The sequence below is a fragment of the Dermacentor silvarum genome, chromosome 3, assembly GCF_013339745.2.
Source record: "Dermacentor silvarum isolate Dsil-2018 chromosome 3, BIME_Dsil_1.4, whole genome shotgun sequence".
NCBI lineage: Eukaryota > Metazoa > Arthropoda > Arachnida > Ixodida > Ixodidae > Dermacentor > Dermacentor silvarum.
The window spans coordinates 64,096,726-64,110,761 of NC_051156.1; the positions used below are offsets into that span (position 1 = coordinate 64,096,726).

The following is a 14,036-nucleotide window of genomic DNA, read 5'->3' on the forward strand; positions in this document are numbered from 1 at the left end:
GAAGCTGTACTATAGTGGGAATTATGTATTTCCAATTATGACTATTAAGAGTGATGGTGTAATTGGTTATTTGAACTACTATAGAATGAGAATATATATGATCCGTGGTTTTCTTTTATTTAGTAACCACAGGGACCCTGGCCTTATGGTCGATACGGTACACCGCCATAGGGCGTACGACAAAGGTTGGCGCGGCGTTCGGTGTGAACGCCGGCAAACGCCGGCCGCCCTCGACAACAGTTGTGCGCGTTGCTGGTACGGCTTCTTTCCCTCCCTTCCGTCCCCCGACGACTTTTCGCGCGACGGAAGTCGCGTTGCGCTCCGCCATGCGTTCGCTCCCCGTGAAAGCGCGTCCTTCGACCCTCGCGTTGCTTTCACTCGCACATAAGTCGCGTTTGCTTTCCGCCATGCGATCGCTCCCATGAAAGCGCGCGTCGCTCGCCCTCACGCGCATTCACTCGCACGTAAGTCGCATTTGCTCTCCGCCGTGCGTTTCGCTCCCCATGAAAGCGCGCGTCGCTCGCCCTTGCGAGCTTTCGCTCGCACATAAGTCGCGTTTGCTTTCCGCCATGCGATCGCTCCCATGAAAGCGCGCGTCGCTCGCCCTCACGCGCATTCACTTGCACGTAAGTCGCATTTGCTCTCCGCCGTGCGTTCGCTCCCCATGAAAGCGCGCGTCGCTCGCCCTCACGCGCATTCAGTTGCACATAAGTCGCATTTGCTCTCCGTCGTGCGTTCGCTCCCCATGAAAGCGCGCGTCGCTCGCCCTCACGCGCATTCACTTGCACATAAGTCGCATTTGCTCTCCGCCGTGCGTTCGCTCCCCATGAAGCGCGCGTTCCTCGCCCTCGCGCGCTTTCACTCGCGCATGCAGCATGCGGCCAATGAGAGTTTTCGTGAAATGACCGTCCTAGCTTGTTGCCATGAGCGATGGCAAGTGCGGAGGCTGAGGAAGTTGCCATCGCACTTGCCATCGCTCACGTCAAGATGCTAATACGGTCGTATCACGTTCTCACGAACTGGGAGGCCGACTGCCTCAACTTCCTGAAAGGACGCGTTTGTTAACCTGCGCTCGATATCCTCATAAGGGCACATGACGCTGGCGAACAGCTGCACTTTCGAACACCTCCGATCAGGCATAAGATCACATGGACACCTGGCCACACGGGGCGGGAGGAAAACCAGGCGGCGGATAGGGTCACTTGAGGGTATATAAGCCGAGCACCCGATCATCCTGCCCCTGAGGCACCCGTTCCAGTACCGTGTAACTATTCGTCCATTTTAAATTATTATACGGGTACCCGAAGAAAATGCTCTCCACCCCATCGCTCACGCACCAAAGAGGAGGCTACCAGCTGGAGACTTATCCAGGCAGGTACCTACCCCAAACCTCCACCTCCTCAGCAAAATCCACCGCACGGCATACCCTTCACGCTGCCCGTGGTGTTCCGAGAAAGCCACTCTATTCCACATTACATGGGCGTGTGTCGTGCAATTACTGCCTTACCCCCCATCCAACACCCGAGCGCGGAGCGGTGGGAGTCGCTGTTGGCCAGCGAGGCCTTGGACGATCAGCTTAGCCTGATTGACAGGGCGCGCAAGCGTGGCGAGGGCGAGCGGAGCACCGCAACACGTATCAGGAGCCTCCGATCTTCAATGACTCACCGCGAATCTTACCATCGCGCAATAAAAGTTTCAATCCATCCATCCATCTATTGCTTGACGCGCTGTAAAAGTAGCCTGCCCGTGAATATACGCAAATTGCCTCGAGCGGCCAGTCGCACCGCAATTTTTCGTGTTTTCGCGGGCTTCTTGCACGCTCGGAATAACACTTTTATGTAGCACGTATTGAGCAACTGAAAGCTGGATCGTGAGCTTTTCATGGTGCTCTACAGCTCATTTACACTTTTCTTCTAACTACAACTTTTGACAAGTTGATTAATTAAGACTAATTAGGTAAATAGGCGGCATGAAAAAAGTACCCTGCGTATCTCCAAGCGACGGCAAACATTACCTTGGCTTTGTCCAGCTACGTGGCACATGCATATTTATAAATCTTGGTGCATGGTGGTTGGGACACTCTGCATAAGTTCGCACAGCGCACGGCGTTTGTGCGAGCTGGTATCTTTCTAAGCTTTCGTTCTCATAGTATTTGCACGTTTATCCTACAGCACTTTCATCCTGAAAATAGGTGCGCAAATATATTAACTTCTAACAAGTAAGAAAAAATCCCATTAATTTTATTCGGTGTGTGAAATCTACTATTTAGTTAGATTCTTATATCGAATAGCTGGTATTCGCTATTTCGAATAACATAAGTGGTTTTCTAATAATCGATCACGCAAGGATGAATGACAAAACGGTTTGTAACAAACGCTTTATGTCCCTACCACATTCATAACCTGTGAACCTGAGATATAAAGCAAGCCAGCGAAAATCTTTATCAACGATTGAATTCATTGCACAAGTCGATTCGTATTTGATTTCACTTAATAACATTTCACCCATGTGTAAAACACACGCTCGCATTTCAGGCTGCTGGAGCACAGAATACTTCCTTTTCACCACACTATCGCAGCAGAGTATTTGTGATCCCGCAACACTACCATTCGCATGTTATCCGCAACCATGTTTACCAAGAAAAACTATTTTGTGGAGTAGTCAAATACAGATACACCCTTTTAATGTGTTTAAACGCAAACACGCTACATCACACGTATAGTAAGGAAATTTCAAGTGGAATTTCCTGTAATACCGCATTAACAGTCCCGCTCCATTGAGGGCGATAGAAGGGAGGAGGTGAACCACGTACTGTTTCGCCTCTGTAACAAGTCCTTCCTACCATTTTTCCTTTTGTATTACTTCCTTTTTGTACCGTGCTAGCAAGATGTCTGGAGCCTTTCGCGGCCCAACTGTGAAACGACACTAACGCATTGTCGGCACAAATGTTTCTTCATAGTGTAAAAGGAAAACAGTCTGAATTCTTGCGGTTACGTATATTTACGTTTTGAAATGTACAAATAAAGTTCCCTACGCTAGATGGTAGAACCAGAAGTCTTCTGGACCTGCACGTGCAAACATTAAAATGCTCTTATAATGAATGTTGACTACGCAACTAGGCTGCATCATACAGTCTATAGTTGGCCTTACAGAACAAATTTACTTCGCAACAGTCTAGAGGAAAGGAGTACAAATAAATACGTTTGAGCAACATATAATAAGAAATGCTACTAATATTCGTTGCTATTCTGACACGGCGCGAGTGGCACCCTGCAGCTTTTAAAGTGAATAGCTTTCTGTGGATCTCTTACCCGTTTTCGGGGTAATTACGGTTCAAACAGCCGATACCGAGTTGGCTGACGCCTTCGTCGTCGAATGCCAGTGGCGTAGCCAGGCGGTGGCACACAAGGCACGTGCCACCCTTTTGCCCCCTGCCTGTCTCCGGTCAAGTGCGTGCCGCCCGAACCTGCTAGGTTTCGCACTTACTTCTGGTTGTTCTTCAGCCAAGTTGTGCACCTCGCAAGGATCTTCTTCGATGTCGAACAGGTAGCGTTTGTCGCCAGCCGCGAAGTTACCGGCGGCGTCGTCTGCGCACGTGATCGTTGCTTCCCGCCTCCACTGGCTGGCGTGCTCGAAGATGTCCTCCTTCCCGTACAGGCGTCGGAGAACGCCTGCCGCGCTGGAATTGCGCATGAGGTCGTCCAGGTCTCCGTAGGGGCGGCTCCCTCCTGGTATCTCGAAGTGCTGGTCCATGTCGCCGAAGTCTCCCAGGACTAGCTTCCAGTTCCGGTAGCGCAGCGCCGCTTCGCCCGAGCTCCGGTCGATGTTGATCAGGATCTCCGATCGCGGCGACTCCTCGCCCTCGGTGAGCGCCCGCCACATGTCGAAGCCATCCGCTGGTGTCAGACGCTCCACGTCACCACCTGTACACGGACAAGAGTTGCGAGCGATGCGTACACGTCCGCTTCGTTGCGCCATCTCTGAAGCCGTGTGTTGAATCCAGTGAATTGTAAAAAGGCTATAACTTTAATTATTTGATTCAGGCCTACATATCACCCAAGCGGGTATTACAATAGGGGAAATTGGCAATAACATCTCACGTGCACCATATAATTGCGCACTATACACCACAAAATGTGCACCATATAAAGAGAAAGGCCGACTCGCTCGAACGGCGACGCACTCGCACCGATAGCAAGGTCTTCAATGCTTTGCGCTTGAAGTTTTCCGACGGTGCATACGCAAGTGCGGATGTGACATATACGCGGATGTGACATACGATGCTGCGCCAAAATTTCTGGCACCCTTAAAATTAAGCTTTACCGCGCCGTGTAGGGCGTGTAATGACATCGCACAGGCGCTACTACGCTGCCTGTAAAGAGCGGAGCCAGTGAAATGACATATTTCAGATTGTGAACACTGACATTGTTTTGCACGTTTGAATAGTCTTACGAGACTTAAGATTACAGGCATGCGCTGTGAATGAAATGCTCTAACTTTTAAGCATGAAATGCTTTTAGCTCCCGTTGTCGGCGACCTTCAAGTGACCTTGAGCCAAAAGCCAGACCCGTTATCCGAGAGCTCACAGAGAATATTCCGGCACTCACAGAGAATATCCGGGCACTCACAGAGAATATCCGGGCAATCACAGAGAATATCCGCGCACTCGGAGAATATCCGGGCACTCAGAGAATATCTGGGCACTCAAACGAGAGCATCTGGGAAAGCAGTCAAAAGTTAAGAAAATGCGGTCTCTGGGCCCGAACCCTTTGTACAGGACCGCATTACATACGCTAGTTACTTCCCAAACAAGTTACAGAAAATATTGCTTCTGGTTTCTTTATAATGTTTGTTCACAATATCACTGCAGCTGTAACTTCTAGTACGCTGAAGTTTTATTTGTAATTTTTAATAGCGACGTTCAAAAGGCAGATAGAGGGCACCGTACATCTTTTGGCGGTGAGACAGGGTTGCCTGTGCTCTTTTGAACGCGAGTGGTCCGTGAGTCGTGAGCGGTCCGCGACAAGAAAAAGTAGCGACAGACACTGAGCGCGCTGCACTGGGCTTCTTCGATTTTCGGAGTTCTGGCAGCCCGCTGACAGCCAGACGGCAGCCAGCTAGTTCCGGTTCTGATAGGAAGTCACATGAGCTGGGATCCCAAGACAACCCAGAGCTGCCCGAAGTTTGCAAAATCGAACGCAGGGACAGAGCTGGCCGCGGTATAAATGTAAACAAGCTACCAAGATGGCAGCGACCGGTGTGGGCGGCGCGCGAGCGGCGTAGTCGGCCCATGTCTGTGTTGCCACCGTGAAAATATACAGCTGTATTCGGGAAAACCATCACTTTTGCGAGAGTTCCCGCGGCTGGGCATCTCACTTTGCACAGCGTAACCAACGGCCTGCGACGAGTCTGATGCCAAGACGCAAAATTGCACGTAAATAATCGCGCTAAAGCGATCGCTCGAGGATGCCTCGAGGAGGTCGGCCACCGGCGACATTTGAACTCATTTGACAAGACACGAAAAAGCGGGTACGTCATTACGCGTAAAATTTCGTGCCGATCGACATGCTTGAATTCGATTTCAGAAAGTTTGTTTCGGTTGATAGTGCTCCTTTCTATTCTACTCCTGTGCTGAAGGAGCTGGGGAGCTGCGGCTGGCGCATGAAAATGCACGCCACCTGTGACCATCGAAAAGCTTTATCATGAGAGCATTAATTAACCTAATATACGTGTGGCCACTACTCATCTCGGTGCATTCCTTTAACATCAACGGCAGTTTCGAGCTGCCACCCAAGCATACGACGGATAGACGGAGCGAACGTGGGCTAGCTGCGACGCCTTCGCTATATAACTGCAGAAAAAATATATCGCCGCACATACGCGAGCGACGTGAAAAGGGATACCACTAGAGAAAGATGAACCGAAAAGGCACCGCGATGTGTGGGAATTGAGCGACTACAACTTCGCGAACAACTTGCGCGGAACACGATGAAAATACCATGCAAGCATAATCGACAGCGCCCACGGTGACAGCGCCGCGCGCGCTGTTTACGGCGGGGAAGAAGAATTCACGGCATACACACACACACAAAAGAAAGCTTCAAATGGTTCGCCGCCGCTCGTATGGCACCGCCTCGAAAGGCGCAACGGTGCGTTAGAACCCTAGTAAGATAACGCTAGAAGAAACGCAATCAGCGATCCACGCACCGCGCCGACGAGTACGGGAGACGAAGTCCGAAACCGCAACAACCGGGGCGGCGAGCGCTCGACGCAAGCCAGGAGCGAGGTGAAAGTCCTCAAGCGTCCGCGCTGCCATGCGCGCTGCAATCCGTCGAGTCCCCACAAAGATGGCGGCGAGCGCTCATCACCTCTTTTTGTCGTCTGCTAGCCAGAGAACTTCCAGAGAGCAGCCAGAACAAAATCGTCCTGGCAGGTTCTGGCAGCCCGCGGGTAGCCAGAACCGTCCAGCCCGAGTAAAACGAACGCGCGGCGGAAGTGCGTCACGCGGTCGGCGGAGCAACCCGAGAAAAAACGAAGGCGCGCTGGCTGGCTCTGGCAGCCCGCGGGTAGCCAGAAGTGGAAAATCGAAGAAGCTCACTAGTTAAAGGCGGTGAAACCAGAGGTAGCAAAAGGCGCCATATAGTAGCCATTTCATGCTTGCATCTACTCTCGATTACGGGAGAGCCAGCATTTCTTTCTTGCGTGCCGCAATTCTGAAAAAAAAAAGTATGAGGAATAATTCAGTGAAGGAATAAAACCTGGTATGAGGAGCTATGCCGGTTGAATGGTATAGCATCTATCTTGCATATACGGCATAGGTAAGCATATATACTTACAGCTTATATATACTTATAGGTAAGCGTATATACTTACGTGTACGTAAGAAACATGGCGGCGACAATTTGCCTGGCATGTCGATATAATTGCTATCGCAGTAAAAAGGTATTTCATTGCGATAGGAATTATATGGGCACTCCAGGCGCATTTCTGCCGTCGCCGTCACCGTGATGTTCCGTATAAAGTCCAAGCACGATACCATCGCCGCGCGCCGTATGCTGTATGTGCTAGTGAAAGCTTGCGAGGGTGGGCCGACGATCGCGGCTCAATCTCGAGCGCGCATGGGAGGAAAGCGAGCCGGAAGCACGCCGTCGTCCAGCGCGCGAGGCACCGGTGCAAGGGGAGGGACGGCGGGGGGAGGGGGCGTTCTACACCGGTGGTTGCTGCGAAGACGCTGCCAAGGGAGCTGCGATGCGGAGAAAGTGCACCGAGTGCTGATAGCTTCGTATGCGTTGTGCTTTCGACGATTCGCTCGCGTTGAAGCGAGAGGCAGCACAAAGGTCAATTCCCTCGCTGCTGCTGCCACGCTCCCTTACTCCAAAGTTTTGACAGCGAGGTTCCGCGATCGTCGAGTGAGGTGTGCTCACGTTTACCAGTGCGCGCGTGACACCGTGCTTGTTAAATTAGCTGGAAAGCGAAGATTTGCAAGTTTGCAAGGCCTGTAAAACTACTATCCTTACTTCGTATAGCTGACTGCTAATTTGCTTTCGCAATCGATGCTTCGCCTTTCGGGCGAAACTGTGACTTTTATAGTGAACATAGATAGCAACTATGATTTACGAGTGGAATGAATATATAAGAGCACCAAAGGCAGGGAGCGTACATCAGCCGTGAGGTTTCGTGAATGCAACATTGAGACTGCACCGAAAACTATGCTGCTCTTGTAATCAAGGCAGCCCAGGTTGCGCCATGCAGGCCGACGACCCAGAACGCACTGATCAGATAGTGTCCGTTAGTGACGGAGGGAGAGGGAGAGAGAGAAAAATCTTTTATGAAAGAAAGACGGAGGAGACAAGTATCCTAGTCAGGATTTGGCAATGCCTGCGGTATACACTCCAATCCAATTTTATTCTTCTGTAAATTTCCTTCCCGTGATAGGGTCCCATGTGAGTAATTGACCTCGATAAACCTACTCTTTTACATAATCTAGAGGCTGACCCAATATAGGAGAGCCTAAACAAAATTATTCGAGCAGTCTTGCTTTGAAACGCAACGACCAAACTGCGGTGTTATGAGCCGTAACCATTCCGTTCAGGGCTATTCGACTCACGGTCTCTTATCAGTTGTGTGCTGCTACGCGCACAACATGGCTTTATTCGACGTGCAAGCTCTGAATGCTCGCTGATAATGCATAAAAGTAGAGTGCGCATCAAAGAAGCCACGGAAAGTGTAAAGAGAATGCTCACCTCGTCTTGTTTATTTCGTGCCTCGTCTACTTACTTGCGTTTGTCACTTTATCTACGTTTGATTGCGATAGCAATTCTATGGACACTTCAAGCGGATTTCTGCCATCGGCGTCGGCGTCGCCGTCACCGTCGCCGTGAGGTTCCGTATAAAGTCCAAGGGCGATAAAATCATCGCCGCGCGCCATACGCGCGAGTGAGAGCGCGCGGGGGACGCGCGCTATCACGGAGAGTGAACGCGCGGCGGAAAGCAAACGCGACTTCCGTCGCGCGAAAGGCCGTGGGGCTATGGCAGGGAGGGAGGCGGGGCGACGGTGTGCTGCGGCACCAAATACGTATCTTGCAACCGGGCGCAAGGGGAACTGGCCACTCAATCTCCCACGCGAAAGGAGGAAAGCGGGAAGGCAGCGCGGAAGGATGGGGAGGGGCAGCTTCTACTCTGGGAACAACTGTGTTGTACTTTGCCCGTCTGCGGCGGTCACCCGCACCGTCTCTTAAAAGCAATCTCCACACGACTCTGACCTTTGTATGCGCTGTGCATTCGCCGCTCAGTTTCCGTTGAAGCGATAGACCGCACGAACATTCGCTAGCTGCGGCGGCTGCGCTTGCTGCCGGCGTTTTGACAGTGGCTGGCTGCGGTAATCGAGTGTGATCTATTCATGTTTGCTTGTGCGTGCTGACACCACGCTTGTTAATTCAGTTAGTAAGCGAATGTGTCCAAGTTTACGCAGCCGATAAAACTACTATCCCTACTCCGAATAGCTCTCTACTAATTTGCTGTCGCAATTCATGCTTCGCCTTTCGGCGAAACTGCAACATTTTTTCTTCGTGCAGGAAGAAATGTCATCTGATTTCACACCAATGATTGCGCCTAGCAGTGAGCGCCGCCGTGCCAGTGCGGCACCCGTAACATATGTGGACACTGTAGAAAGGCAAATCTCATAGGCAGTGCACTGAGCCGATGTCGAAGGTAGTGTAATATCAGTTATACAGAGGAACACTAGAGGAAGAACAAATCAGGTGAAGATTTCATACGGTTATTTAGTGACTGTGCCTGTGAAATGCGCATCCCGAAGGTGTTCGTATATAGCGAATTCCAAGTACGCAGAATTTAGCAGTGCTCTTTTACGCACTACCTGTAGTCCTGCCACTTTTGCTCTCGCGCTGTGATTTTCTGTTCGTTAGAAGAGGAGCTAAACAAATGTAGAAATCACTGCTCGCAGGAACAGGCAAGCTGAAAATTTTGGGCGAAATATTCTGTCCGAAGTGTGTAACGGCCCTCTCTGGGGCTCACGCACTGCAACAGACGATTGACAAATAATGTGGTTGCGTGAAAAATACTGTTCAGGAATCATCGAAGACGATTGTTGACGTAAGCGATGCGTTGCTTTTCGTCTTATGGCTAAATCAGAATTCGCGTGTTGTCTTGGTCTTCACAAATCGAATGGCCACTATATTGCCTGTACATGTTATGCAAGCGTTTAGGAGCCATCTCTTGTCTCGCTCTTGTAGTTTATAGTTGTGCACAGCCAGGATGGTACGCTTGCTCGGATGATTAGTGTTACGCAGCACCGGGAGCGTCGTTTTTTGTCACCGGGAAAGGGTGTCGCGATAGCAGCGCCGCAGACCAAAGCCGGGCTTGGTATCGAGGCACCATAGGCACCCATCATACGCCTGCTGAGCACAGGTTCCTATTCCACTGCGATGGTGTATGACGACATGCAGCCTCCTTTCCACAGCAACCCCCCACCTCCCTCAACTGCACCTCCTCGCCTTTGCATCATTACCGCACCACATCCTCTCCACCAGCCTCATTTGGCCGTCGCTCCCTGTCACGGTTCAAACAGCGAAAACGGCCATAAAAACCGCCTGACGACAAGCTGCGCTTTGAACAATGGGAGTTGGAATCGAGTGAACACCCTATTACAGTCCCACCACCGACCACAGCATGACAACCGATCCCAACTGAAGAAATATATTTAAAACCGAAGGAAAATACCAAGCACAGGCAGAGGCGCTCACAGCACCAATGATGAAATAAGATGGGATTAACAATTTTCGTCGACTTCAAACATTCATGAAGGCATATATCTGCATAGGACTAATCCCATGTTTAGTACTATTTCGTTCAGAGACAGGCGGATCGCAGAAAGTACAGTTATGCCGGCTTGGTGCGATGATGGGTCACTATGTTCACGTCGATTATGTATAATTCTCCGTTCGCTAACCCCACTGGTTTAGCGCAGTGAAGTCAGTTTCTTTTTTCTTCGCACATGTGCCAATCGCCCCCTTTCTGGTCCTCCCGTCTATCGATTCCTTTTCGCTTGGACCCCACATTGCGTTTTAGCTGAGCGTGTGGCGGAGCCCCTGCGTTAAGAGGGAACTATTGTGGCATTCCCAGCGACGCGAGTTTTATAATGAGGACCGCACGGAGGTATTTGAAAAGAACGCGTAATGGAAGATTACGGCGCATTCAACGCCTTTCCACGCCTTTCGTCACAACTATCAATCTACAACAATGTACCACGCACAGACCGTTGTATATGTAAACAGAAATATACACAGCACTGTGACGTGAACGACACACTAGAAAATCCTGAGAAATATTGAGAAATTCCCTAACCAAGCGGCTTAGCGTACCCAAGCATAGTCATTGCTTATGTGCAGAACCAGATCTCCGCTTGAGTTCCTTTGTGCTATTATTGCGTTCTCTTGCACACCTGGCGGATAGCGTTGGTTAAATCAGAATCCTCTGTTTGTACAACTCCCTATCCGTGTACCGTCGAAGAAGCACTAGAGGACGTACCAGCTGCAGAATAGAGCGTGGGAAGCCAGTCGGTGACGTGCATCAGCTGGTGGGACACCCTGCTGTGCGTCAGAAGTTGGGGAGTCCAGAGGAAACCGGCCGCACGGATTGCGCCCTCCCAGAGGGTGCCCTTGCCCCCACGCAGAGGCCAATTCATGCCCCCGTTGGATACGGGGCCTGTCGGAGCACCGCCGTTGTCGCTGCTGAAAACAATGATGGTGTCGCGCAGCATGGACGCCTCTTCCAACGCTTCCAGGACGATACCGACGGACTGGTCCAGAGCATCCGTCATTCCTGTCGATAGAAAGACAGTAGACACACTTTCAATTTGTCTTTGCACACATGGGGACACATCGGCGTTGCCAAATGCCACCTTTGGGGCCAGCCAGCGAGAGCGTGAGCTACCTTAGTGCACAAGGAGGCGTGACACGGCGTACGAAGACAGTGATAGAAATGATACAGTAACCAAGAACACGATTGCTGCTTCTTGGGCGAGTTAGGAATTAATATTATGCCGGGATAAGCTATAAGACGCGGGTGCCTATGTGTCTCCCTTATGGGCCATTGTGTGTCCATACTGTGCGACGCACAGTAAGTATAGGATTGCCAGATGCAACAAGCTAAACAGTGAAGAGGTGGCAGTGTCGAGGAGGTTTGTACAAATGATGTGATGTCTAAACGAGAACGACAGAGAGCACCAGAAAATAAGGAAAATCCTACTTATCAAAACAGTAGAAATTATTCTCTTCTGGTAAACATTCTGTACCCCAGATGTCATAGTCGTTTTTTGAGACAACTAATTATTTTCAGACGAAAAACATGTCATGCAAAACATTATCATTATCATTGCGTATGACAGCATATCGTAACAATATTTGGGGTTTGTTTCTACGTTTCTGAGTGGGTAATATTTCATTGGATATTATACCCTCGTATGCTACTTCAAACGTCAAGGATGCCAGAATTGCCTAATTTCAGTATGTCACTAGATGCCGCCTACGGTTCAACGGATATTCCACATCCGTCGCATCTGCTGTGAGTAGTGCTCGTTGAAACTCCAAGCGCTATATCTAGTACGCATACCCGAATACCTAAGAAAGGGCCCAAAGGGAGGGTTGGGGGCGGAGGACAGTCATCGCCGTACCTCAATTTATAAAGCATCCCACGAGTCATGCGGACATAAGGGGTACGGCTCTCACCGTGCGCGAGTTCTTTAAAAAATTCCACGTTTTTAAAGAAGGATATGAAACTCGCTGCAAATTTAATTTACTGCATAATTATTTGTACAGTTCAGTTAAAAAGAATTCCCGGCTATGCTTTCATGGGCTTGATTTTTTTCTGGCATGATACGAGGATACATCGGAATGCCTCGCACCGACAGCTGCCACACAGAGCCCGGGGCCACCTTGAGTTTTGGTTCTGCTTTGCTATATGTAGTAATACGTGTCACCAGTAAAGCCTGAAGTGCGTGGGAACAAAAGACCACGTGGGCGAACGCCAGCACAGCCACATTGGCATCGTAAAGGAGGCAGGCGAACGACAAACGATTTCTCCACGGCGTTGTGTCCGGAGCCTCGAGGTTGTGAACTCCCGAAATGCTTATGCACTGGATCCAAACCTGGCGCTTAACAAGATAATTGCTTGCCAATAAAACCGCGGAGTTACCTGCGTAAACCCTCCTGACGTCATCGTCGATGTACGGAAACTTGGCCACGTTCTCTCTGGGAGCTTCAATCGGTTCTGGGCCGACGCCGCCGTGCGTCGCCTGATGCGCCAGGTACAGAAACAATGACTGCGCGGAGAAGGGGGTCAATTAACTGCGGCAATTAACCGCGCAAAGTCCAAAGAAAAATTAAAACATGTGCACCTTTAATTGTTTCTCAGCATGATGGGTGCATTTGTAACAGAACAGTGAAATGTTTATTGAGTACATAACTAATTAGTATACTAATGAATTAGTACTCTGTTAGCTGAAATATCTACTACTGAAAACTTACTTTAAAGCATGAAAAACTCTTTTATATACTTAGCGCCAGATAATGAGACCACCATTGCAGTTTCAGTTCAGTTTCAGCTTAATACTGGCGAAAAGTATAAGGTTACAAATGTGGATTGTACATACATACACTGGGGGGACCCGGAGTCAACAGACTGTTAACAAACCTCCCGCTAGTAGTGTCTAGAAAACCCTAATACATGCAGCAATTACACCTGACCTTAAAAAAAAAACACGTATTGTTGATGGTAATATCTGACACACACAAAGGAGAACATCTTTTAATGACACAATACAGTTATCAAAAACGGTAATCGGTGGAATATTACATTTTGTACAAAGCTTTACTGATGTTATGTGTGAATCTGTAAAAATCAGATGCTGCCTTAAGATAATAAGGTAAGGAATTTCATAGTAATGTGGCTGGAAAATTAGCAGTAAATTTCCCGTAATTAGTACTAGGTTTTGGCAACAAGTCCGCGTTAGAAGCCAATCGGGCGGACGTGGAGTGAGTAAACGGGCTGTTAGTAATTAAAAGGAATGGAAGCTTTCCGCAAACATATTTACGTCCAAGGAATCCAAATGAATATTTATTTAGATTTTGGACAGATAAAAAGACCATGAGAACTGAGCACTCGGGATGCGTCTGGTGTGTAGCTGCCTCCGTGTGATAATGCTGCAGGGGCGATAAATATGTGGAATAGGTGTTCCACCATGACGATATGCAATAGTTAGTGTAGATGTGAATGAAAGCGCAGTAAAGCGAGATGAGTGCTGTTGCATTACAAAAATTGCGAAGTTTTAGCGCAATTGTTGTGTGAGGGTTTCTTGCTTGAGCCGCGCACCATAAGAATTGGAGGACGTGTAAGCTTCGCCTTTAAAACTGGAACGCGATAGCATTCATAAATCCCTGGCTGCTTATCAGGCTTTTTTCTCGTATATTCAAATTACAATCCGACGCTAGAGAAATCGTAAAAACGCTGTCATGTCTGTA

At 49.4% G+C, this 14,036-nt stretch overlaps 1 protein-coding gene across 1 annotated transcript; it reads right to left on the bottom strand.

The window, feature by feature from the left end:
• Positions 1-3,035: 3,035 nt before the first annotated feature.
• Positions 3,036-12,834, bottom strand: LOC119444435 (arylsulfatase B). Its single transcript, XM_037708836.2, has 4 exons — positions 12,712-12,834; positions 11,047-11,340; positions 3,487-3,923; positions 3,036-3,065 (listed from the first exon to the last, which is right to left on the bottom strand). The coding sequence occupies exons 2-4, from the start codon at positions 11,336-11,338 to the stop codon at positions 3,036-3,038; spliced, it is 759 nt and encodes a 252-aa protein (XP_037564764.1). The 5' UTR covers positions 11,339-11,340; positions 12,712-12,834.
• Positions 12,835-14,036: the final 1,202 nt, after the last annotated feature.